Source organism: Coregonus clupeaformis, chromosome 27 (genome assembly GCF_020615455.1).
Source record: "Coregonus clupeaformis isolate EN_2021a chromosome 27, ASM2061545v1, whole genome shotgun sequence".
Classification (NCBI taxonomy): Eukaryota; Metazoa; Chordata; class Actinopteri; order Salmoniformes; family Salmonidae; genus Coregonus; species Coregonus clupeaformis.
Genome location: NC_059218.1, coordinates 32,394,653 through 32,422,146, shown reverse-complemented (window position 1 = coordinate 32,422,146; position 27,494 = coordinate 32,394,653). Strand labels below are relative to the sequence as shown.

At 43.7% G+C, this 27,494-nt stretch overlaps 2 protein-coding genes across 2 annotated transcripts; one reads left to right on the top strand and one right to left on the bottom strand.

The window, feature by feature from the left end:
* Positions 1–1,738: 1,738 nt before the first annotated feature.
* LOC121541204 (V-set and immunoglobulin domain-containing protein 1-like) lies at positions 1,739–6,509 on the top strand. Its single transcript, XM_041850176.2, has 7 exons — positions 1,739–1,970; positions 2,192–2,355; positions 4,048–4,255; positions 5,239–5,397; positions 5,498–5,614; positions 5,726–5,861; positions 5,962–6,509. The coding sequence occupies exons 1-7, from the start codon at positions 1,928–1,930 to the stop codon at positions 6,110–6,112; spliced, it is 978 nt and encodes a 325-aa protein (XP_041706110.1). The 5' UTR covers positions 1,739–1,927; the 3' UTR covers positions 6,113–6,509.
* Positions 6,510–10,127: 3,618 nt separating this feature from the next.
* LOC121541203 (probable G-protein coupled receptor 34) lies at positions 10,128–12,328 on the bottom strand. Its single transcript, XM_041850175.2, has 2 exons — positions 12,289–12,328; positions 10,128–12,032 (listed from the first exon to the last, which is right to left on the bottom strand). The coding sequence occupies exon 2, from the start codon at positions 11,943–11,945 to the stop codon at positions 10,947–10,949; it is 999 nt and encodes a 332-aa protein (XP_041706109.1). The 5' UTR covers positions 11,946–12,032; positions 12,289–12,328; the 3' UTR covers positions 10,128–10,946.
* Between the last annotated feature and the right edge of the window lie 15,166 nt (positions 12,329–27,494).

Genomic DNA, 27,494 nt, shown 5'->3' with positions numbered 1-27,494 from the left:
GGCGCCTGCAAGCTGACTTCGGTCGCCAGTTGTACAGTGTTTTCTCCGACACATTGGTGCGGCTGGTTTCCAGGTTAAGCAAGCAGTGCGGCTTGGCAGGGTCATGTTTCGGAGGACGCATGGCTCTCGACCTTCGGCTCTCCCGAGTCCGTATGGGAGTTGTGGTGATGGGACAAGACCATAACTACCAATTAGATATCATGAAATTGGGGCGAAAAAGGGGTACAAGTGTTTACACAAACAAAACAAAAAATGTAAAATTATTTTACCTCCAACAAGAACATAAAAACAACATTGTCTTCATTCCTCACTCTCTCCATGCCTTTGCAGGTAATCATACTGTATGGCACATTCAGTGCAAAACACCGTGTATGCATACTCCTGAGTTTCGGTTTGCATAGACTAGAGGAGGAGCTAGCAGGGCCACACCAGTAAGGCTCTTGAGATGTCAATGATTAACCTTTTTGTTTTCTTTTCGTTCAGCGTACCTACTGTGTGTGTGTACCTACTGTGTGTAAGGGTTTATTCACGATGGTCACATTCCGTTTTCATACAATCCAGCAGAACTGTAACATGGTAACATGGTAGCATGGTAACTGTAACATGGTAACATGGTAACTGTAACATGGTAACATGGTAACTGTAACATGGTAACATGGTAACTGTAACATGGACACCCTTTGCTCTGACATTTCTGGTGCTTTTTCTGATTATCCTTTTCATACATCCTGATGATGGTCATGGTATGACACCTTGGCAGACGTATATGAGCTCTGTGCCTAATGAGATGATTCCCTCCCACTCCCTCCACCTCGCCTCAACACCACCTCCATCCTCCACATCTCCCTCTACATCCTCCTTCCCCTTTTTCACTGCTGATCAACATTTTCCACATTGTTAATTTCTTATGTCACTTTATTGTAATTATGCACAATTAATCATACATGATTCATTGTCCCCCCTACACTCATAGAAAAAGGGGTTCCAAAAGGGTTCATCTGCTGTCCCCATAGGAGAACCCTTTGGGGTTCCATGTTGAACCCTCTGTAGAAAGGGTTCTTCATGGATCCAAATAACCCTTTTAGGTTCTAGATAGCACCTTTTTTTCTAAGAGTGTACCGCCGTGTCGAGCTCTTAGCATGAGCAGAGTGACGGGCGAAACTGCCATTAATAACTCAGCGCCAGTGGCAGGGAGTAAACTCCCCAGAGATAAGCAGAGTATTGTAGTGCTCTGGCTCACTCCTCCTCAGGGCAGGAGATAAAGGCCAGGTGGAGATTACATTACATTAATTACTTTGTCAGAAGCCCTGACCCAGAATGACTTACAAGGTACATTTAGAGCATATAAGAGGGAGAGATGAGCATCAGCCCAAGTACTGAATAATGAAATACTGGAACAGTCACTCACTGTCAATACCTAGTGGGCCACTGCAATAAGGTTAACAGACTGAAAGGAGAAAAATGAAAAAATGATATACTGTACTGTACTGTGTAGAGTACAACTGATAGTGTAAAGTGCAAAAACATACATTTAAGTGTGTCCTATATTCTTTAGCACAGACATCATGGTTTCCCCGTAAGTCTAAAGATTGAAGTAGGAACAAATGGTGCTAATTTGGAAATGCAAATCAACATTTTGAAAAATAACAGTCTGAGATTATTCCCGCCCAGTCTAGGTGATATGGCAAACAAGGCTGTGCACACAACTTGAACACCCCCATGATATGTACAGGCACAAAATCAGCCTGTACACTACCACAGAGTCCCCACAGGCTTATACAGTATGCTCTACCTAGGCGTTGCCCATTACAACTTAGTTGATAGGTAAGAACTGAGAAAGGTGAGGGATTTTGAGGTGGTGCGAGCAATACCACTCTTGACTGGCTTATTGAAGGAGACAGAAATAAGCTGCAACATTTCCTTTAAAATGTCCTCTACACTGAGAATGGTGCTGCTGTTCGGCATGATGGGTGAGTTACATGTTCATGTATTATGAAATAAATAATAATAATGATATTTCAGTAATGTGAAAGGATTTGGTACCCATATCTCTTGCTCTTACAAATGGGACTCTGGGCAAGTTTTAGAACGTTTGGGGTCTGATATTAAAGAATAATATTCAATCCGAATGAAATAAACATAAAAGTACACAAGTACAGTATATTTATTAACCCTGCCTTTTTTTTTTTAGGTTGTGGGCATTTCATCACAGTGACGGTTCCCCAGAAGTTTTTGAACGTGACAAATGGTGAAAGTGCTCTTCTCCAGTGCACGTTTGTTACCACTGAGCAGAAAACCAGTGACCTCATCATCCAGTGGAATTTTGTTGCCAAATATTCCATGGTGCCACAGCAGGTATGTAGACCAACGTTACTCTGTGGCTTTCTTCACTCTGTCTCATGTTGCCACATTGTCACACTCCCTGTGTGTCCTCAAAGTCACCTGGACCATTCTCAACACCCAGAGTGCTCCAAAAGATATGTCTCTGTTCAAGGACAAAAGTACTAAATGCCTTGTTACTGTAGTTACAGAGATTTACAAAGATGTCTGAATTTGAAAATCTCTGATCAAACTGCTTTCAGGTTTACATGGAAATTCAGGAGAGTTATTGCAGTTGTACATGCTATTGTATTATATGAGGTCTCACAACCCTCTTAGTATTAAGGGTTCCAAAAGGGTTCTTCGGCTGTCCCCATAGGAGAACCCTTTTTGGTTCCAGGTAGAACCCTTTTTGGTTCCAGGTAGAATCCCCAAAGGGTTCTACATGGAATCCAAAGGGTTCTACCTGGATACAAAAAGGGTTCTTCAAAGGGTTATCCTATCGGGACAGCCAAATAACCCTTTAAGGTTCTAGATAGCCCCTTTTCTTCTAAGAGTGAAGGATTGGTGCGTCTGTATTTTAATAAAAGCAGAGGCAGGTAGGCTACTAGTTCAATATGGTGGTTGCTCTTGAGTGCCCATTTTGTGACACACCCTGGCAAGACAACAAAGAGCCCAGTCACCAGAGCACCAGTGGCTCCCTGCCCTCCAAACACACACTAAAAACAAATTATTTGATGTAGTGCCAAATAAGGGTTCTTTGGCTTGTAACCATAGCGGAACCCTTTTTGGTGCTATATGGAACCTTTTTTAGAAGGTTCTATAAAGAACCATGCTCATAAGGTTCTAAATGGAACCTGTATGGTAATATAAATAACTATTTCCTAAGGGTTCCACTATGGTTACAACCCTTTTTGGGGCTATATAGAACCCTTTTTATGGTTCATTATAGAACCTTTATGGAGAATGGTCCTATAAAGAACCTTTCTCAATCTCAAAAGTTATTTGTAGAACCACACAGGGTTTTTTATTCTGGTTTAATAGCCATATTATATTGTATAAATGTCATAGGTTTTATTATTGTGTTTATTGACTAGTTGAATCAGTTGTGCTAGTTCTGGAACAGCCGGGTGGTCCCTGAGGAGAGAATTTAGAACTACTGTCTTAATCAACCATTCTCTATTGACACAAGGCCATACATGAGTCTTTCAAAGGATACTGACACTGGCCATAGTCATATTTAATATGTAATAGTGTAACACTGCAGATTAGATCAACTAGAATGACACCCTCAGTCACAGTTGCACAAAAAGAGATGTGCACAAACCACGTCCCAAAATATTCTAATGAATTCCGCCCCTACATTTTAATTATCACTAAAAGAGGAAATAACCATTTTTGGAACTGCAAAGAACCATTGAAGGGCTCAAATGATGGTCAGTATGGTTCCACATAGAACCATCACCCTTCCCAAAGAACCATTGAGGAACCGTCATTTGTTTGTGTGCAGAAGCAGTGTTACAGTAGAGCAGAACGTCAGAAGTCTCACTAACATGGGTTTTCTCCATATTTTCTGGCAAATTGGAACCTTCTTTTGTAGAATGAGCAATCACTGAAATATCAACACGAAATCTGTCAGTCAGTGCATAAATTGTTGTGTTTTTGGTAAGAAATGGTTTTCCAGTGGTTTTATGTAGGCTCGAAGACATTCTTGCTGTTACTTTCTAGGTGTATTACTCTCAGTCAGGAGAGGACGTGATTTCCAAACCATATGAAGGCAGGTTGAAGCCTTCCAGCTCTCCAGCTACTACCAACAATGCCTCAATAACAATAAGCAACATGAAAGTGTCCGATGCAGGGGCTTACACATGTGAAGTCCGCAACTTCCCTGATGTCAATGGGAAGACTGAGGCCACCATCATTGTCAACATTCTTGGTAAATTCTGTTTTTACATTTGGTCAAATGCTTTGAAATAAGTCATGGTTTACTTCACCAATGAATATAGGGAAGTCACATATAATAATAAATAGTAACGTACAGTATATCCTTCTTCCTATGCTAGTGTCAACAAAACACACAACCAGATCTTTGAAGTTTTTTCCCTAATCTGAGTTTTGTGATCATTGAATTACATGCCGTCTGTGATTCCATTCATTCACAGAGTTACCAGGACAACCTTGCTGGCCTCAGTATCCACAGTAGTTTCCATGGGAACTGGAGCAGACTAGTATCTTCATTGTCAGTGTCAGAAATTAGAACAGGAACACAGGAGTACAAGACCGCCTCCCGACATGTCTCGTACTCTTTAGGAATAGAATGGAGAAACACATGACTCTATTTTAGATTGAATTAATGATTCCCAGTTCGATAGAGCAGAGAGGTTGTATTGAAGCATTATGGTGAAGGCAATACACTGTATTCAGTCCTAACATGGACATGCTGTTGGTCTTTTATTTTTTATCCTGTTTATACATTTGATTGTACCAATCCACAATGGCTGCTCATCTTACAAATAATATACTTGCGTATGATTGGTCATGTCTGTTGTATAAATGTGTCATTTTAGTCACCGTAAACACTGCAAGTACCATGATGTACAACGTCACCATTGTCACCATAGCAACGCATAAGAGACACTCAGGGGGATGACATCATCTTTGCTAGACTGCTCATGTTTGATTGAATATATCACTGTAATGACTGGTATCAAGCACTGGCATTCAGTGTTCTGCATTCCAACTGTCAAACGTACCTACTACTAGACAAAATAGCTAGCTACTGGTCCAGGGCAAGTGTTGACTTTCATGTCTAACTTTGGACATTTTCTCTGATTACCAGTAGTTTGATCAACTGGGTCCAGATTGCAGCATATTACGTAAAGTTAACACATGCTCTCTCTCTATCACATGGTCTGTAAGAGAGGCCCTCTGTGCCATTCTGTGCTGTCCATGGTGATGTGGAGTCTGGTCACCTGGTTACCCTCACCTGCCACAGTGAGCAGGGAAGCCCCACCCCCTCCTATACCTGGACACGACTGGACCAGGACAAGACCAAGAAACCTGTGCTTGGGAACACCGGTGGGTTGCCATACTGTTCCTCCGTCCCCCATCACTCTGTTGTGCTCTGATTCATTAGAATGCTTTTTGCTAGACTTTTATTCTCTCTTGTTCTTTTCAGATCCGAAAACAGGATCGTTGTACATCAGAAACATATCCCAGTTTGAGTTTGGAGAGTACCAGTGCAGTGCCTCTAACGTTGTGGGATCTGCCACTTGCACTGTGGAGCTCAACCATGGTATGGGTAACATATATGATGTTGTTTTGATTGAATGTGGCTATGTAATCTGCACACTGCTATAGACACACTGCTGTAACTAATCTTACCAATAACCCGCCTATTTAACAGAGCTAGGTGACGGGGCCATTGCTGGTGCAGTCATTGGAGCACTTCTTGGAGCTGTCCTAATCATTCTTATCGTCTTGTACATGACACACTCCATGAAGAAGCAGAAATACAAGGATACCAAGGAAACAGAGATGCAGTGAGTGGTTATGATTTGTGCTGCACTATGAAGTCATTGACATTAATACAATTTAAATGTGAGGTGCTGTGTTTCACCTACAGTTCCTCTCCCCCTCCAGGGCCAAACCTAAGAGTTCGGCCACGGTGGCGTATGAAGGCGTCCCTACCATGGGGAGTGGCCACCAGGCCTCTGTGACCTCCGGAGGGGTTCCCATGGCAACACACAGCCACATCTATGCTGACGCTGATGGAGAGGAGGCCGAGGCTTAGGAGAGGCCTGACACACACGTCTGGGGTGACATCACTGTCTGGGATGATATCACTGTCTGGGGTGATATCACTGCTCTGAAAAACAATGCTCCACTGGAGGTTACCAATGCCCGTGTGACATGTTTGGAGAGAGTATCCATAGCATTTTTACTTTTGTTTCTGAGTTTGTGTTTTTGTATAGTGTGTGTTTTATTGACAATTTAAATAATGCTTCATATTTGTTTTGTCATTTAAGAAACGTAAAGTTATTGTATTCCGAATATCTTTATTTCACGCGCAAAAAAATATGAATCACTCTACAGCCTGATTAATTCTAATATGTGGTAATCCATCCATTCCCTGACTAGATATCATGATATAATGCCAATTGCATATTCATTGTGACATTCTAACCAATGATGACTCATCCATGTTTTCTGGAAAAAATAAAGAAACATTTAATTTTGCATAAACTGTTTCAATACTAATGTGGATATACACATGCTTTGGAATGACATGGGGTAAATCCTGAGCCTGAGGAGAGCTCAATACTGTATGTTTGGGATGTAAGGAATGTGATGACTCCCTGAGTCCCAATGGACTTTCCAGGCCCCCCGAGGAGAGCGACATGAGATAAGCACAGCCAATCAGAGGTGGACTCGGCCATTTTACCTTAACGCCTCGCTGCTGTCTCCAATAAATACATTTCTAAGAAATAGAAGGGAATAAAATACTAGAATAGTGCTCTTTGTTAATGTTGGGTTAACCCCTCGTCTTTTTCCATTATAGGGAGACGGAGAGAGCTGTGTGAGTGCAGAGTCCATCTGATCCCGAAGTCACGATTCAGATAAGCATGAAAACAGAAAATGAGCGTGGACCTATGTCTCTTGTGTGGACAGATGGATACTCCAGACAATTGGCCCAAACAGTAATGAAAAAAATGGTGGTAAAATATTATGCCACATGCTGATTCAAAGACAATATGAATGACCAGTAGGGGGAGCTGAAAGTCCAGAACTGGTGTTACTGTTAACAAAAACACAGGAAACAACTGAGATCAGTGCTCTGTAGGATTAAATAAAAGATAAGAATAGGTTTGAAATGTAAGAAAAATTATAATTATAATTTACAGGTTGTATGATATACAAATGACAGAAAATAAGGTTGTCAACAGGTATTTTACTGCAAGATCAACTCATACGAAATGCAAATATCCTAAATATGCACCAATCAGTATTTATCCAAGATAAGGACTTGAAATGGCTTTGTTCTCTGTAATGAAAAGCTGCTGATCATCTGCTAGAGATATCATCAATGTGAACGTCTGGCTTTGAACAGCGGGTATATCACTCTTTCCTCTGCTCCTCCATTTCAACTGATAATTCTCTGTGATCAATCTATGCTGTCAGTCGAAGCCGAGCCTGTTTTTGAGCAGTAGGTGATAAAACAAACTAATTCAACCCATAATTCACCTGACAAATCAGAGAAAAACTGAGTGAATCCTAACAGTGATTGGATTAGACTATTTAAAAAGTAGATAATGTATTGCCTCTACTATACAGACTACTCACCTACAGTTGAAGTCGGAAGTTTACATACACTTAGGTTGGAGTCATTAAAACTTGTTTTTCAACCACTCCACACATTTCTTGTTAACAAACTATAGTTTTGGCAAGTCGGTTAGGACATCTACTTTGTGCATGACACAAGTAATTTTTCCAACAATTGTTTACAGATTATTTCACTTATAATTCACTGTATCGGGGTGGCAGATAGCTTAGTGGTTAAGAGCGTTGTGCCAGTAACCGAAAGGACGCTGGTTCTAATCCCCGAGCCGACTAGGTGAAAAATCTGTCAATGTGCCCTTGAGCAAGGCACTTAACCCTAATTGCTCCTGTAAGTCGCTCTGGATAAGAACGTCCGCTAAATGAATAAAATGTAAATGTAATGTATCACAATTCCAGTGGGTCAGAAGTTTACATATACTAAGTTGACTGTGCCTTTAAACAGCTTGGAAAATTCAGGAAAATTATGTCATGGCTTTAGAAGCTTCTGATAGGCTAATTGACATCATTTGAGTCAATTGGAGGTATACCTGTGGATGTATTTCGAGGCCTGCCTTCAAACTCAGTGCCTCTTTGCTTGACATCATGGAAAAATCAAAAGAAATCAGCCAAGACCTCAGAAAAAAATTGTAGACCTCCACAAGTCTGGTTCATCCTTGGGAGCAATTTCCAAACGCCTGAAGGTACCACGTTCATCTGTACAAACAATAGTACGCAAGTATAAACACCATGGGACCACGCAGCCGTCATACCGCTCAGGAAGGAGACGCTTTCTGTCTCCTAGAGATGAACGTACTTTGGTGCGAAAAGTGCAAATCAATCCCAGAACAACAGCAAAGGACCTTGTGAAGATGCTGGAGGAAACAGGTACAAAAGTATCTATATCCACAGTAAAATGAGTCCTATATCGACATAACCTGAAAGGCCGCTCAGCAAGGAAGAAGCCACTGCTCCAAAACCGCCATAAAAAAGCCAGACCATGGTTTGCAACTGCACATGGGGACAAAGATCTTACTTTTTGGAGAAATGTCCTCTGGTCTGATGAAACAAAAATAGAACTGTTTGGCCATAATGACCATCATTATGTTTGGAGGAAAAAGGGGTCACTTGCAAGCCGAAGAACACCATCCCAACCGTGAAGCACAGGGGGTGGCAGCATCATGCTGTGGGGGTGCTTTGCTGCAGGAGGGACTGGTGCACTTCACAAAATAGATGGCATCATGAGGAAGGAAAATTATGTGGATATATTGAAGCAACATCTCAAGACATCAGTCAGGAAGTTAAAGCTTGGTCGCAAATGGGTCTTCCAAATGGACAATGACCCCAAGCATACTTCCAAAGTTGTGGCAAAATTGCTTAAGAACAACAAAGTCAAAGTATTGGAGTGGCCATCACAAAGACCTCACCTCAATCCTACAGAAAATGTGTGGGCAGAACTGAAAAAGCGTGTGCGAGCAAGAAGGCCTATAAACCTGAATCAGTTACACCAGCTCTGTCAGGAGGAATGGGCCAAAATTCACCCAACTTATTGTGGGAAGCTTGTGGAAGGCTACCCAAAATGTTTGACCCAACAATTTAAACAATTTAAAGGCAATGCTACCAAATACTAATTGAGTGTATGCAAACTTCTGACCCACTGGGAATGTGATGAAAGAAATAAAAGCTGAAAGAAATAATTCTCTCTACTATTATTCTGACATTTCACATTCTTAAAATAAAGTGGTGATCCTAACTGACCTATAACAGGGAATATTTACTAGGATTAAATGTCAGGAATTGTGGAAAACTGAGTTTAAATGTATTTGGCTAAGGTGTATGCAAACTTCAGACTTCAACTGTACTTACTTAAATTGATCAGTACTCTGTTATCGTTTAATATCAATGTACTTTAATATAAATATTTTGAAAGCAAGTAAACAATGATTCCATAATAATTAGAGAATCTCAAAGTGTTTTCTGAGGAGATAATCCATTATGAACATCACATTTAATTGAATTCCAAAACACTATATATCCATTTTCAGGATTGTTGGTAAATAAGCTTTTATTGTTTAAAGAAATTATGAAAGCGATTAGATAGTGAAAAACACACCAATCATTGCATGGGGTTGTTCAATGACAGATATGTATTTGTTTTAATTCTGTCACTTGATGGTTCCATTTTCAGAAAGACAAATAATCATAATAGCAAAATGCTATATGTCCAGCTAACTGTCAGATAAATAAGTAGTACTGCTAGGTTTTACTAAGTAAATGTAACAAATAACTACATTCTTAATAAAGAAATATACAAATAATACATTTGTGACATCAACATTAAAATGATTAAAAACAGTAATATGAGATCTCTTTTCCCACTAGCACTGACTTTGCTGATAAATACTTTGTTGAGGGAAAATGTACTTGATACGATTGTGATGTGTTGTTGTCTCACCAAGCTATCTTAAGATGAATGCACTAATTGTGTCGCTCTGGATAAGAGCATCTGCTAAATGACTAAAATGTAAATGTCATTTTAGTCATTTAGCAGATGATCTCATCCAGAGTGACACAAATGTGAAAATTGGTGGATATAGCATTTTGGAAATAAACTCTTCAAATGAAAGTAACTTTGATGAACTTAACTAATGCAATTGTAAAAGGCAAATACCTCCACAAATAAACGTAATGGTTCTCTATTGTGTGAAAATATAAATGTATTGATCCCATGGCAGAAAAAACATTATTTTTAAAAGTGCACAAGACTGTCACAACATGGTCATAGCAGCCTTTGTCAGTGTACTTAATTTAATGAATACATTTTCTGCCAACATAGACGTTTTGCGACTACACGTATCTTGTGGCCTTCAGGTGAGTATGTAGGTCATTGAAATGAAATGAAACAGCATACTCATCTTGGGGAATTCCTTGTGTGTAAGACATTTAAAGGGTAATGTTGTATATTGCCCTTTTACCCATGAGAACCTAAGGCCACCCTCCATAAGTGTGAGTAACATACTCAAACAAAAAAGAATGCACAAATTCTAATAAATAAATAAAAAACATTCTTACTGGACCAACAATTATACAAAGTCCAGTAAGAAATTGATAACAAGAGTTCATATTTATATATATCTTTCGTAAAGGACATTCAATAATATCCTATACTTTATTTTATAGAGTCAATAGTATCAACAGTATTAACACATATTATACATTATCTTTTTCAGTTAATCCAACTTTGTTTAATGTCCATTATCCAAATTAATTTGTGCAAAATGTTAAAATTGCCTGCCTTAGATACTGTAGCTCTATATCTCTGTAATAGATCGGTTAATACTGATGCGTCTGCTGTTAACAGCGTACATGGTCTTGAACTGCCCCTGCAGGGCACACAGGATGGTCCTCCTATAGGTGCAAGACAGGAAGTAGTAGATGATGGGGTCCAGACAGCTGTTGAGGGCAGACAGCATCAGAGTGAGCTCATTGAGGATGTGGAGAATCTGCTTACTGCCCAGGGCCTGGATCACATCCATCTGGGCCAGCACGTATGGCACTCGCACCAGGTGGTACGGCAGGAAGCAGAGCGTGAAGATCACCGGCACCACAAAAGTCTTCAGGATCACCCTGCTCTTCCTCCGCTGGGCCTTGGGGTCCTGGTTGCCTAAGGACATGTTCCTCAGCTTGGTGGTTATCCTGGCGTAGAAGCAGATGAAGAGGAGGAAGATAGAATAGAAGAAGGTCACCACGGTGAGGTTGGCCACGCCCCCCAGAAGACCTTTGTGGTGGAAGTGGAAGCAGATCCTGTCACAGGGGTGCTGCCTGTTGTTGCTGAGGAAAAAAAGAGGCATGACCAGGACCAGACCTGCCCACACAGAGAAGGACGCCCGGTGGCTCCACCTCACCCTGTGGATTCTCAGGACCCACACAGGCTTGATGATCTTCAGGTAGCGATCCAGGCTGATCAGGCTGAGGAACAGGATGCTGGCGTACATGTTAATGTAGAAGAAGACGCCCAGTACCTTGCAGAGGTAGAAGGGGCCCGGGCTGTTGTGGTAGTAGACCCGCAGGGGAAGACACAACACCAGCAGGAAGTCAGACATAGCCAGGTGGTTCATGTACACAGCCATGGACGAGTCGGAGTGCTTCCTCAGGAAGAACACAAATATGGTCATGGTGTTGCTGACCAGGCCGAAGAAGCAGATTATTGAGTAGAGAATTTGTAAGGCAGGAGAGAGGATGCTGTCATGGATCTCACAGGAGGTGCCGTTCACATCAAGCCCACTGGAGTTGTCTCCTAGTTGCCTCATCGTCCCACTAACAGGGTGGTATTCAATCTAGTCCCACTGGCCGATACACAAGCTGAATCACAAGGACGACGCACTCTGATCAATCACCTAAAGAAAGGCAAAAGTGTAATTAAAACCCATTCATTTCAAGGACAGCATTTTATAAACACCATGCATACATGGATTTTCTTTCAATGGAAGGAAACAAATGTTGATCAAATAATTCGATCAAATCAAATAAACAAAATTGATAAAAGTGATGAAAATTGCAATCTTTTTTTAATATATGCTGTGTTGATTGAAGTCTGAAATAAACTATTATCAAGCCATGCTATTACAAAAGGAAACATAAGCGAGAACTTACCTGGGTAGCTGCTCTGCCCTCCGCTCCACTCCACTCTCAGTCTCAGACTGAAATGAATGAGTTCCTGTTCATGAGTAGTGCTTTTGACAGAACCAAGTCCCATCAAGGAAATACTGAAGTGTGACGTGAGTCAGCCATCAAATATCCCGTAACGGCACCTTCTGTGGCTTCCTCTATCCCACAGCTTTCAGCAAAGGGAAAATGACACTGAGACGTTTCAGAGCGCCCTGTCATGACGTTGACATAGCTAGATGTGGAGGAGTAATACTTGAAGAAAACACAACATTGTCTTGACTTCATTGTTTTGGGGACTATAAGAGGTTATGATATACTGCTTCTGGGTCTATGGAGAACAAGCATTTTGAAGCAGATTCCTTTGCTTGTCATATGTGAATATGATTATTAAATAATATGACACTTGCTAACACATTATTGGAATGCAGGTTATGTTTCTCCAAGGGAAATACTACATTTACAGAAGTATGACCAGGTACAGCGATTTACCATAATCACTATCCCTCTGCTGAGAACAGCAAGGTTCATATTCAATCACCAAAACGACCTCTTCTTATGTAAGAAGTAACTCATTAATAAAGATCAATGGTTTTGTATGTTGTTGAGGAACACAAGAAGGGCACACTGGAAGTTCTCACTTCTGCTCAAGAAATGAATGGACTATCATCTGTCAGATTTAAATATCCACAGGACTGGCCACCCCTCAGAGCCTGTTTCCTCTCTAGGTTTCTTCCTAGTTTCCTGCCTTCTAAAACAGTCTCAATAGTAAATCTGATAATGTAAGGGGAAGTTGGAGATTTGTGTGGATATTTGGATGCTTCAAGTAACTTCCTACGTCATGAACATTTTATCAAGATATCATGAGAGACTAAACTATGACTCTTCAGTGTCTTGTTACAGGATATAGCAGCATGTTGTGTTCTAGATACAGTTTCACTTCCCGTCAAGACAAAACCTCAGACCCTTCACCACACTAACCTGATAGAAGATATATCTGGTCAGGAAGAACTCCTGGACCTACAGTGACCATCCCCTATAGCAGGCTTTTGTCAAATTAACGTCAAAATCTGATTATGTTTTTGCATTTTAGCTAACCCTAACCCTTTTCCTAACCTTAACATAATTATCCTAACCTGCTATGTTAATTATCCTAACCTGCTGCGTAAGTTCTCCTAACCTGATGTGAAAAGTCAAATCTGACAAAAGCTGTATCCCATCTAGTCAAAACCTTTGGCAGTGTTTCCCAACTCTGATCCTTGAGTACCCCCAACAGTACATATTTTTATTGTGGCCTTGAACAAGCACACCTGATTCTACTTGTTGACAACTAATCATCAAGCCCTTGACATGTTGAATCAGGTGTTGTTGTCCGGGGCTACAACAAAAATGTGTGCTGTTGGGTGTACTGAAGGACTGGAGTTGGGAAATACTGCCTTATAGGATCCAAGGTGATGTCCACATGCTGTCATGGAATCCCTCCAGTGTAGTCTGATTAATCAGGCTGTAATACACAATTAATTGGTATATACAGCCTGAAACTAATGCCTGCAAAATCGTGTAAATGTTCCTTAAAAGCCAGAATGTTGAATAAAATGACATTTAAACTTACTCTACCGCTTGTCTGTGCGGTTTGACCTTCAGCTTATTAGTCAGACTACCTCCAGTGTAACTACTGACACAAGGCAGAGAGCCAACAACCTTTGTGGTAGGCTTGATTCTGCTGATGGTGCATCACTTTATGAGCTGGTTAATGACATACAGATTTCCTGTTCAAGAGGATGTTAAATGGAGGTCTTCAGGGTTTTTGCTTTTGTGGTATCGCAGCTTGAACCTTATACTGGATTAGCAAACCACATATTGAAAAGAAAAACATGTAGAACAGGAAAGTACATGCCCTAGCAGTCTGCAAAAGCACAGAAAAGTAATACATTCACAACAGAGTCTGGTTTCAACAACCTCACCACCCACATGCTAAAACTCCCCAAGTCACCTACCGCCAAATTAAGTCATCAGATAAGTCTATGTTATCTATGGTGCTTGCAACTTTCTTTCTCAGTGCATTCAAGGTGAAGCTACCTCATACACCAGTATGTTTTAAGGAGTGTTTCTCTTCTCATTGGTCTTCTGGAATTCCGGAAGCATTCTTTAAGCATCTGGAAGCATTTATAATTTGTCATCTGATACAATGGACTGTGGCCATGGCCGTAGCTACATATTATGAGGACGCAGAGGTCAGGGGAAAAAAATGGGGAGGGTGTGGGCCTCAGTTGGGGACGCAACAACTGTTGAGAGCTAGAATAGTAGAATACACAAGGTGCAATTTTCGAACTTGGTTGTGCATCAGCAGTTTTCCTCTTGTTATATGTCACTCACTGACAGTCATTCAATTAGCCCTTCAGTTAAAGGTAGAGTCAGCGATATTACGTAGATGCAGAAAGTAAACAGTATAGTGGGTAAAGCGTGAGGATCAACTTCTCCACTGTTTTGGTCCCATGGCTACCAAGCTGTGAACAGCGTGACGCGAACCGCTGCTCATGCACAGATACTGTGTGTGACTGTGTGAGAGTGAAGTCTTGCATCTCGCTCATCCCAATATCTGCTGTGCTGCTCGTTGCAATGTCCTTTCTCTGAGTCTACATTTAAACATTTTTAGATTGGTAAATTAGCCTAGTTAGTCTAGCCAGCTATCTAAACTTGTAGTAATCATGGTCGAACTACTAACTGGACACGCAGGGCACGTGCCCAGCGGGCCCCCATTGATTTTGTTAGTCACTCTCAGATATCATATTAACATGGCATATGTGATGGCAAAATACGTAGAATTGCAGGGAATTAGCTGTAAAACAGCAACAAAAAAACGCATGCAAAGGAAACGTACCTCACTAAAACTCAGACCCTGGCTACAGCCCTATGACTGTGGCTGGGGATTCAACCTGACACACCCACAGCGGATGGCATTGGGATTGTTAGAGTGATACCAAATAAATACACCACCCCTCTATCATTATTACCATTCTCCCCTGTGTCACTCTGTGGTACCTGTAGTGTTTTTTTCTGGTCAGGTCATTCCCCCTCCTTCATAGTTCTTTCCATAGTATAAAACAGACATGCGTCAGAATCATCTGCAACACTTTTGAGTTTCACATACATAAAAAGGAACAGTAAATGTCTAAGCTGGGTCTGGTTTCATGTAGCAGTGCATGCCACTGTGCAAAACAAAAACATCCTGAGACAACACAGAACTTCATAAGGTTATTGCTGTGGCCACAGAGTGAGCACAGCTGCATCAGTCAGGCTGAGTCACACAGGTAGCCCAATTCTGATATTTATGGTCTTTTGACCAATCACATCAGATCTTTTCAAATCAGATATTTTTCAGAGCTGATCTGATTGGTCAAAAGACCAATTATTGAAAAAAAAAGATCAGAATTGGGCTGCCTGTGTAAATGCAGCCACAGTATCGCTTTATCTCATTTGGTTGACAAAGGTTGTCAAACTGCTTCCTCAAACATGAAGCAGAATACATCCACTGAAGTTAATGCATAAAGAAGTGCTGGACATGTTTGAACTGGTAATCAGAGCAGACGTTTTAGGAAAAGGGAAGAAACTAGAGCTATATACCACTAAAAGAGAACTTAAGAAAACAAATGGTTAAAATCAAATCAACTCGCATTTTATTTGTCACATGCGCCGAATACAACAGGTCTAGACCGTACCGTGAAATGCTTACTACTGTTTTAGATACACCTACCCGAGGTAGAACAAAACACAACCATGTTTTCTTCACATCTCTAATGTCTCCCATTAATGAAATAGATGGTTGTGTAAAAATATTTTACTGCAAAAGTGGTTAAATTGATAGATATTGTGACACACCCGCTAAACTCAAAAAATTCGGAATAATGCAAACAGCATTAGGATATCTTAATGCATCTTGGAATTACAGATATAGAATAGGCGGACATTTCAACCATTAATATTTATGATGAATGTAAGCTTTACTTTTTGGTAGCTGATTAATAGGCAAGTCAAATTTGCTATCTTTCAGTGCTGTTTGGTCCTGCCTGACAAAAATACACTGTATTTTGATGTTGTGGCTATTGTAATCGGCTCTCAGGAAAACAACTGGGCTCAGACATCGAAATTACCTTTTTGGGGTTCCAAGGTTCCTTGAAGGATTTTCTATCTTTAGCCCTTACTCCTGTAATTTAGTCAGGGGGCCAGCAAAGATTATCTTTGGGGCCACCCTGCCTCAAATCCAATATGCCATCCAAAATTCAATATGGCTGCCATAATACCATTTGATGGAGGTCAAATCACATGTAAATATGAATTTTATAGATGAATTGTGTACAACACTCATGCCCATAAAGACTGTTTTGGTGTAAATCAATTTGATTATGAAACAATGTGGCCAACATCATTACGCTCAGACACCTTCGCCTGCATATAAATTGCCCTGGTTTATTTCGTATTGTGTTATTCTGTCTTTAAAAGGGTTTCCTACGGCTCTTGGTATAACAAGAACTATGAGTGGCACTGCCATGCCTCTGTTTTGTTTGAATAGCTGAAGCCAACTGGCTGTTCAATGTGTGTTCATGTTTTTTACAACACAGGCACATAGTAGTGTAACTAAGTTACAGGAAAGCAACCTGTAATACAACAGTCAGCTACTCTAGTAGAGTATATGTACAGCTCTAACATTTCCCCTCTTTTCCTCACTGAAAGTGTGCAAGGTTGATTCAGTCTTGACCAGGTGACCAGGACATGAGTGTGTCCTAACAGGGTGAGGAGACAAAGTAGCCAGTAATGGTTGTAGTTCTGGGGCCTGACCAACTTGCACAGCTAACTGGTCATTCTGGGCAAGCTGCAACGACAAGGCTAGTATCCTTCCTGTATGACTGGAAGGGTATGCAGGGCTTTGTGATCAGTTTCCATTTCCACAACAGTTGGGTGCAGGCACTCAGATGCAGCTTGTATGCCAACGAGACCCACTAACTAACTGGAATGTTATCTCAGCCTGAATGATGCAGGGGATACTCCAGTAGTGGAATGGTTAGTTGTCTGGTTGTGAAGGATAGTCTGTAAAAGGGTTGTCACAAACAGACCGGCCCTTAGATCCTTCCAACACCTAATTGACCTGTGGTTGGAGTTTTTAATGTTGAATGTGGCAAAAAGTCCTGCCCGTCATTCACGTCCTACATATTCCTTTATATTCCTTTGGAAGTCGGGTAGAATGATTATATGGCCGATATTTACTGCCGACCTTGTGTAGGTCTACAATCTTGTCCCTGACATCCTTGGAGAGCTCTTTGGTCTTGGCCATGGTGTTGCTGTAGGTGGGTGTGGTGGTGGAATCAGGCGCAGGACGCAGAAAGTAAGTCCAAAAGACTTTAGTGGATGCACAAACACAAGCACGAATAAATGCCCTGAGGCGAGAACTCCGCACGCAGGCGAAAACAAAATGGGCGCACAAAACAGGTGCGACAAAACACTCCAACACAATGGAGAACAGCTCAACCGAGCAAACATGTATACGTACTAGCAAAAGCATACGACAGTGAAAACAATCACACACAACACTTGACAAACACAACGAGAACTTATAGGACACTAATGACACTAAACGATAACAGGTGTACAATACCAGACCAGACCAAACGAACATAGAAACATACAACGGTGGCAGCTAGTATTCCGGAGACGACGAACGCCGAAGCCTGCCCGAGCAAGGAAGAGAGGCAGCCTCGGCCGAAACCGTGACAGTACCCCCCTTGACGCGCGGCTCCAGACGTGCGCCGACTCGGCCTCGGGGACGAACCAGGAGGACGCGGAGCAGGGTGCGTCGGGTGACCACGATGGAATTCCGTCAGGAGAGCGGGTCCAAAATGTCTCTCCTCGGCACCCAGCACCGTTCCTCCGGGCCGCACCCTCCCACTCCACTAGATATTGGAGACCCCCCATCCGACGTCTCGAATCCAAGATGGACCGCACGGAGTACGCCGGTGCCCCTCGATGTCCAATGGGGGCGGAGGAGTCTCCCTGATCTCATTTTCTTGGAGTGGGCCAGCTACCACCGGCCTGAGAAGAGACACATGGAACGAGGGGTTAATACTTTTATACTCAACAGGTAGTTGTAATCTGTAACACACCTCGTTCAATCTTCTCAGGACTTTAAATGGCCCTACAAACCGCCGACCCAGTTTCCGACAGGGCAGGCGGAGGGGCAGGTTTCTGTAGAGAGCCAGACTCGATCACCAGGTGCGTGCACGGTCCCTCACTGCGGTGGAGATCGGCGCTCGCCTTTGACGACGGGAGGGCCCGCTGCAGGTGGACGTGTGCAGCGTTCCATGTCTCCTCCGAGCGCCGCACCCACTCATCCACCGCAGGAGCCTCGATCTGGCTCTGCTGCCAAGGTGCCAGAACCGGCTGGTAACCTAACACACATTGGAAAGGGGTTAGGTTAGTGGAGGAATGGCGTGAGGGAATTCTGGGCCATTTCGGCCCAGGGAACGTGACTCTGCCCACTCCTCCGGCCGGTCCTGGCAGTATGTTCTAAGAAACCTACCCACATCCTGGTTCACACGTTCCACCTGCCCATTACTCTCCGGGTGGTAACCCGAGGTGAGGCTCACCGAGACCCCCAACCGCTCCATAAAAGCTCTCCAGACTCTGGAGGTAAATTGGGGACCTCGATCAGACACAATATCCTCGGGTACCCCGTAGTGCCGGAACACATGGGTGAATAGCGCTCGGCGGTCTGCAGGGCAGTAGGAAGGCCCGGCATAGGGAGCAAACGACAGGCCTTAGAGAACCGGTCCACAACGACCAGTATAGTGGTATTCCCCTGTGAAGGAGGAAGGTCAGTGATGAAATCCACCGAGAGGTGAGACCATGGTCGTTGTGGAACGGGCAGGGGTAGTAACCACCCCTAGGCAGATGTCTAGGCGCCTTACACTGGGCGCACACCGAGCAGGAGGAAACATAAACCCTCACATCCCTCGCCAACGTGGCCACCAGTACTTAGCACTAAGACAGTGCACTGTCCGGCCGATACCAGGGTGTCCAGAGGAGGGTGACGTGTGAGCCCAATAGATCAATCGATCCCGAACCTCGAACGGAACGTACTTCCGACCCTCCGGGCATTGAGGTGGACTAGGGTCGGTGCGTAACGCCCGCTCGAGTTCAGCATCGACCTCCCACACTACCGGTAGTAATTCGCAAACCCCAAAAACTGCTGCACCTCCTTCACAGTGGTTGGCGTTTGCCAATTACGCACGGCTGACACCCGGTCTACCTCCATCTTCACCCCTGACGCAGACAACTGATAACCCAAAAAGGAGACCGACTCCTGGAAAAACAGACACTTCTCTGCCTTGACATACAGGTCGTGCTCCAACAGCCTCCGCAACACTCGGCGCACCAGGGCCACATGCTCGACTCGGGTAGACGAGTACACGAGAATGTCATCTATGTACACGACCACCCCCTGCCCCTGCATGTCCCTGAAGATCTCATCCACGAATGATTGGAAAACTGAAGGAGCGTTCATCAACCCGTATGGCATGACAAGATACTCGTAATGGCCCGAGGTGGTACTAAAGGCTGTCTTACATTCATCGCCCCCCTAATGCGCACCAAGTTGTACAGCGCTCCTGAGATCTAATTTAGTGAAGAAACGCGCCCCGTGCAATGACTCCGTCATGGTCGCAATCAGCGGGAGTGGATAACTGTACTTCACCGTGATCTGATTGAGACCACGGTAATCAATGCACGGGCGTAACCCACCATCCTTTTTCTTCACAAAAAAGAAACTCGAGGACGCAGGGGAAGTGGAGGGCCGTAGGTATCCTTGTCTCAGAGATTCGTCTATGTAAGTCTCCATAGCTCTCTTCTCCTCCTGAGACAGAGGATACACATGGCTCCGTGGGAGCGCAGCTCCTGCCTGGAGGTCTATCGCACAATCTCCCTGCCTATGGGGAGGCAACTGCGTCGCCCTCGACTTACTGAACACAATAGCCAAATCCCCATACTCAGGGGGAACGTGCAATGCGGGCACCTGGTTTGGACTCTCCACCGAGGTAGCCCCTACGGAAACGCCTAAACATCGACCCACACACTGAGCAGACCACTCCATCAGAGCCCTCTCCTGCCACGAAATAGACGGGTTATGGGTACTCAACCAGGGCATGCCCAGCACCACCGGATACGCAGGCGAGTCGATCAGAAATAGCTGGATCATTTCCTGATGAACCCCCTGCGCACACATCCTAAGTGGCGCCGTGACCTCCCTGATCAAGCCCGCACCCAACGGACGGCTATCTAGGGCATGAACGGGGAAGGGGACGTCAACAGGGAGAAGGGGAATCCCTAAGGCTAAACAAAATCTCTTATCAACAACATTCCCAGCCGCGCCTGAATCTACCAGCGCCTTATGCTGGGAATGAGGTGCGGCCTGTGGAAAACGCACAGGTATACAGAAGTGCGCAACAGAGAGCTCTGGGTGAGTGGGGCGCCTACTCACCTGGAAGGGCTCCCCAGTGCGGGGCCTGTCGTCTTCTCCCCTAGGAGGCCATCCCCAGCACCTAGCCGCGGTGTGTCCTCCCCGACCACAGTTGGTGCAGGAGATGGACCCCCTCGTACTCCGACCCCTCCTCTCTCTAGCGCCAGCGCCCCGAGCTCCATGGGGCACGGCTCGGAGGCGCTGGAGGGTGAAATGGACGGACCCCCTCGGGACGTCCGCGGGTAGCTAGCAGGGTATCCAGCCTGATGGACATGTCGACTAACTGGTCGAACGAGAGGCTGGTGTCCCGACAGGCCAGCTCCCTACGGACGTCCTCACGGAGACTACAGCGGTAGTGATCAATGAGGGCCCGCTCATTCCACCCTGCATCCGCCCGCTAGAGTCCGGAATTCCAACGCGAACTCCTGGGCACTCCTCTTCCCCTGCCGGAGGGCAGAACAGACGCTCCCCCGCCGCTTTCCCTCCGGGATGGTCAAACACCGCCCTGAAGCGGCGGGAGAACTCCGGCGTACGTGATGGTGGTAGCGTCTATTCTCCTCCACTCGGCGTTGGCCCATTCTAACGCTTTGCCGGAAAGGCAGGAGATCAGGGCGGACACGCTCTCGTGTCCCGAGGGCGCCAGGTGCACGGTGGCCAGGTAAAGCTCCACCTGGAGAAGGAAGCCCTGACACCCGGCAGCGGTCCCATCGTAGGCCCTCGGGAGCGAGAGTCAAACTCCTCTGGGTTCCGGAGCGGGAATGGGCTGACCTGCCGATGGTGAGGGCAGGGAAGATGGCGTTGGGGGGTGTCCCCTCGGGTCTCCCAGCGTTGGAGGGTGGTGATCACCTCCTGCAGGGCGGACCCCATCCGCAGGATCTGGTCATTCTGCTCCCGGACCCTGTCCTCCAACGTCTCCTGTGCTGCTGCGGCTCCTGCTGATTCCATTCGAGCAGGTGTGTGATTCTGTCAGTGTTGCTGTAGGTGGGTGTGGTGGTGGAATCAGGCGCAGGGACGTAGAAAGTAAGTCCAAAAGACTTTAGTGGATGCACAAACACAAGCACGAATAAATGCCCTGAGGCGAGAACTCCGCACGCAGGCGAAAACAAAACGGGCGCACAAAACAGGTGCGACAAAACACTCCAACACAATGGAGAACAGCTCAACCGAGCAAACATGTATACGTACTAGCAAAACGCACGACAGTGAAAACAATCACACACAACACTTGACAAACACAACGAGAACTTATAGGACACTAATGACACTAAACGATAACAGGTGTACAATACCAGACCAGACCAAACGAACATAGAAACATACAACGGTGGCAGCTAGTATTCCGGAGACGACGAACGCCGAAGCCTGCCCGAGCAAGGAAGAGAGGCAGCCTCGGCCGAAACCGTGACAATGGTGGAGAGTTTGGAATCTGATTGATTGATTGGTTCTGTGGACAGGTGTCTTTTATACAGGTAACAACCTGAGATTAGGAGCACTCCCTTTAAGAGTGTGCTCCTAATCACAGCTCGTTACTTGTATAAAAGACACCTGGGAGCCAGAAATCTTTCTGATTGAGAGGGAGTCAAATACTTATTTCCCTCATTAAAATGGAAATCAATTTATAACATTTTTTACATGTGTTTTTCTGGATTTTTTTGTTGTTATTCTGTCTCTCACTGTTCAAATAGACCTACCATTAAAATTATAGACGGATCATGTCTTTGTCAGTGGGCAAACGTACAAAATCAGCAGGGGATCAAATACTTTTTTCCCTCACTGTACATGATGACATACAGCATCTTTGTTTAAGTTTGACCATCCTAAGGGGCCTCTTGCTTGCCATATGTCCTTAAAGGGATGTGGTGATTCCTGAACAGTTTCCCAGACCAATGCATGAGTCACCACAGCCATGTGAATCCAGTTCAGGTGTCACATGGGCTGGCCAGCCATGGGTGGTAGCATATAAGGGCAATACACATTCCAGACTGCATTTTGGTCAGTTGAATGGCCTCCTGATGGTCCAGTTCCATGGTGTCTCTTTCTGTATTAACTGCCAGAGGGGAGGACTGATGGTGGAGTGGGGCTTTCGATGACAGTTCTGGGAGATTCAGGATGGCATTGACATTGGAGAGGTGTGTTGGTTCACTATGATGAACACCGGCCTTATGAGCTTGTCATCAAGTGGTTGCATTCTCCCCATACACCATAACGTCACCAAGTCAACATGTACGGCAATGCCAAGGCAGACTGGGAGATTCAGGTTGGCATTGACATTGGAGAGGCGCAATTCCTATGACATGTGAAGGCCCAGTAAGTTGATGGCATTTCTTGTCAATGAGTGTCAGATTGTGTTGGTTCATTGTAGTGAACACCTACCTGCCTTTTGCGCTTGTAATCATGTATGGTTGCATCCTACCCATACGCCATAATACCACCAAGTCAACATATCCAGGCTCTGTCATAGCCGGCCGCGACCGGGAGACCCACGGGGCGGCGCACAATTGGCCCAGCGTCGTCCAGGGTAGGGGAGGGAATGGCCGGCAGGGATGTAGCTCTGTTGGTAGAGCATGGCGTTTGCAACGCCAGGGTTGTGGGTTTGATTCCCACGGGGGGCCAGTATGAAAAATAAAAAAAGAATGTATGCACTCACTAACTGTAAGTCGCTCTGGATAAGAGTGTCTGCTAAATGACTAAAATGTAAATGTAACTCCAGGACAGACAGCCAGGATGGTGGACATTATTTTTTGAAAAAATAAATGTGCCTGCTCAACCCAAACAGCAGTAGAGTGCACAAATGCAGTGAGCCAGCGGAAGGTCATGTTGGATTCAGGAAGCCATTTTGGACTAGCAATGAGTCAAAGCTTAAGGATGTGACTTAAGAGCCTAATCCTGGAGGCACAAGTTATACCACAGTTGGTATACCGCAAGTTGTAGAGCTAGGGAGAGGGTGTCCAGAGTTCTATTTCCTTTTGTTGGAGCCTCCGATTTGCCTCACTGATCCTCAAAGAGGCTTGTGACTTTGAATATTTGGTGTTTAAATGCCAAGCAGTCTGCTGCATTTTCTATATGCAGACAATCTCAGCTAACAACAAATGTTCCCGCAACTTTAAAGAACGTTCCCTTAAGAATGTTCCTGTGATGTACAAGGAATGTTTCCAAGAGACCATTCCCTTAATGTCAAATAGAACTTACCCAGAACGGGGTAACCATGTTCTCAGAATTTAAGATATTTATGTTCTAGACACATTTCATGGGAACATTGCAAGAACATTCATGTGTCCAGTTTTCTGTGGGTTAGAATACTCCATCAACTTCGCACCAAACATACACAGAAAATGGTTGCATTCCCTTAATGTCAAATAGAACTTACCCAGAACGGGGTAACCATGTTCTCAGAATGTAAGATATTAATGTTCTAGACACATTTCATGGGAACATTGCAAGAACATTCATGTGTCCAGTTTTCTGTGGGTTAGAATAATATTCCATCAACGTCACACCAAACATACACGGAACATAGTTGCCATGTTCTCAGAATATAAGATATTCTAGACATGTTTTATGGGAACATTTCTGTCTATCAGTTGTCAGCACATTGGCTAATGGTCCCAAAGAAACAGCCCCCCAAGTAACCTCGTTACTGAGCCAATGAAGGCCCTGATTGGTGAACCACTGGTCCAGTCATAGCTCTTTGTCTGCTGGCAAGGTCAAACACATTGCTTTTAACATTCATTGTTTTCAACATGTTTGACAGTTACATTGTACATGTTCATTTATACAGTAATTATTATTCAACATGTCCTCACATGGGATTTGAACTCACAACCTCTTAGTTCACAGCACTCAATCTTCCCATAACGCCACCATGTCTATGTGAGGTATCAGTTAATCGGACAATTCTCAACACTGAATTAATATACTTTTTCCAGCAATTTAAGGGCTTTCTGTATGTTGTCTAATGTTGGTGGGGCATGTTAACCTGTTTTAATGACAGTCCTGAATCACTATGATCAATAAAATAGTTTTTCTTGAGTGTACTCTTAACAGAGCTGAGATTTACTTAAAAGTGCATTCACCCTTTTGGTTCAAGACCCAATAGGGTAGTCACCCTACTCTCACATTGTTAGCAATATATAGTAATGTCATTATTTGGCAACAGTTACAACTTTAAAAACAACAGCAAATCAGCTCCAAGTGATTTTAATTTGAGAAATCTGTTCCAAAGTATTGTGTTTTGCTCTAACTCGCGTAGGGGTATTTCAAAAACAAAAGGCCTTTTTTAGGATTGGCAACTAGCCTATTTTATGTGGTGGTGACCGTGGCAAGAGCTGGCCGTGGGTGCAGTAACGTAATTAAACCACCGGATGACAGACAAGCGTTAATTACCAAGAGCACTCGGATATGAAATATTGTGTTTGACAGGGCTTTTCTCAAATCAAAATGAAATCCAATTTTATTTGTCATTCGTAAACAACGGGTGTAGACTAACAGTGAAATGCTTACTTACGGGCCCTTCCCAACAATGCAGAGAGAAAAAATGAGAAATAATATTATTATAATAACACTAGGAATGAGTAACAATGAGTAACGATAACTTGGCTATATACACGCGGTACCAGTACCGAGTCGATGTGCAGGGGTATGAGGTAATTGAGGTAGATATGTACATATAGGTAGGGATAAAGTGACGGCAACAGGAAAGATAATTAGCAGTAGCATATGTGATGAGTCAAAAGAGTTAATGCAAAAAGGGTCCGTGCAGATAGTCCAGGTAGCTATTGGTTAACTATTTAACTATTTAGTAGTGTTATGGCTTGGAGGTAGAAAGTGTTCAGGGTTCTGTTTGTTCCAGACATGGTGCATCGGTACCGCTCGACGTGTGGTAACAGAGAGAACAGTCTATTACTTAGGTGGCTGGAGTCTGGTACAGCTGTAGAACATTTTGAGGTTCTGAGGCCCCATGATAATTCCTTAGTGACGTGGACACTGAGGAGCTTGAAGCTCTCGACCCGCTGCACTACAGCCCCGTCAATGTGGATGGGGGCGTGCTCGGCCCTCTGTTTCCTGTATTCCATGATCAGATCCTTTGTCTTGCTGAAATTGAGGGTGAGGTTGTTGTTCTGGCATCACACTGCCAGGTCACTGACCTCCTCCCTATAGGTTCTCAAATAGGCTTACTTTGGTAAACTCGTGAAAATCCTGCGTAATGTTTCATTACACACTTACTGAGTTATTTATCATAGGATCTATTTATCACACTATTTATTAGCATAGGCAGCCGATAGTGGGCGCTAGATCTACACTATCGTCTTCGATTGATGTGCCAAGCCAGTAATACACTCATGTACCCCGTGGACCGGCTCGTACATAAAGCTTCCTCCATTCAGGCTGCAAAGGCATCATTTCCCTCCCTAACTAGTTTTAATGGCGGGCCGTTGGTATAAAAATAGAAAAAATATGTGTACCATCTTAATAAACCACATAAAACACCATGTTCAGCCAAGGGTGTGCAACATTCTAAGTTGTCCGAAAATCCGAAAATGGTGGTGGAAATGTGTGTTTTATTAAGATGGCCCGCCATTTAAACTAGTTAAGAAGGAAAAATATGCCTTTGCATTCTAAATGGAGGATGCTGTACGAGCCGTCCACTGGGGACATGAGTGTGTTACAGGCTGGGCACATCAATCATAGAGGATAGTGCAGATCTAGCGCCAACTATCGGCTACCCCTAACTATTTATTCGTGTGGGGCACATTTGTATTGGCTAACCTACTCTTTTTCATATCCTAGGCCTATTTATTATTTTCTAAACTCAAATAACATAACCAGCTGCTTCAAGTTGGCTGTTTGCACCAGTAGCATATACCATGGTTATTAGGCCAAGGCTATATGATGTACGTTTTTTTTAAAGTTCCCGAACAGTCATTCTGAATCCCATGTAAAATACTATTTAGAGTGACTAAAATGTCACTCATAATATTTTTGGGGGATAGAAATGCACAACATCATTGAAAAAGTACTCTTTCATTGCTAACTACCAGGAAGTTTGAAAAGACTGTCTGAGTGGGGTGCTTAAATTCATGAGCTTGCCTTGACTGACAGTTCTTTGAAACGCCTACAGTACCTTCAGAAAGTATTCATACACCTTGACTTATTCCACATTTTGTTGTGTTACAGCCTGAATTCAAAATGGATTAAATTGATTTTTTTCTTACCCATCTACACACAATACCCCATAATGACAAAGTGAAAACATGTTTTTAGACATTTTAGCAAATGTATTGAAAATGAAATATCTTTACATAATAATTCACACATCACTTTGCAGTATCACCTTTGGCTGTGTTTACAGCTGTGAGTCTTTCTGGGTAAGTCTCTAATAGCGTTCCCCACCTGGATTGTGCAACTTTTGTCCATTATTCTTTTCAAAATTCTTCAAGATCTGTCAAATTGGTTGTTGATCATTGCTAGACAACCATTTTCAGGTCTTGCCATAGATTTTCAAGTAGATTTAAGTCAAAACTTTAACTTGGGCACTCAGGAACATTCAATGTCTTCTTGGTAAGCAACTCCAGTGTAGATTTGGCCTTGTGTTTTATGTTATTGTCCTGCTGAAAGATGAATTCATTTCCTAGTGTCTTGTGGAAAGCAGACTGAAGCAGGTTTTCCTCTAGGATTTTGCCTGTGCTTA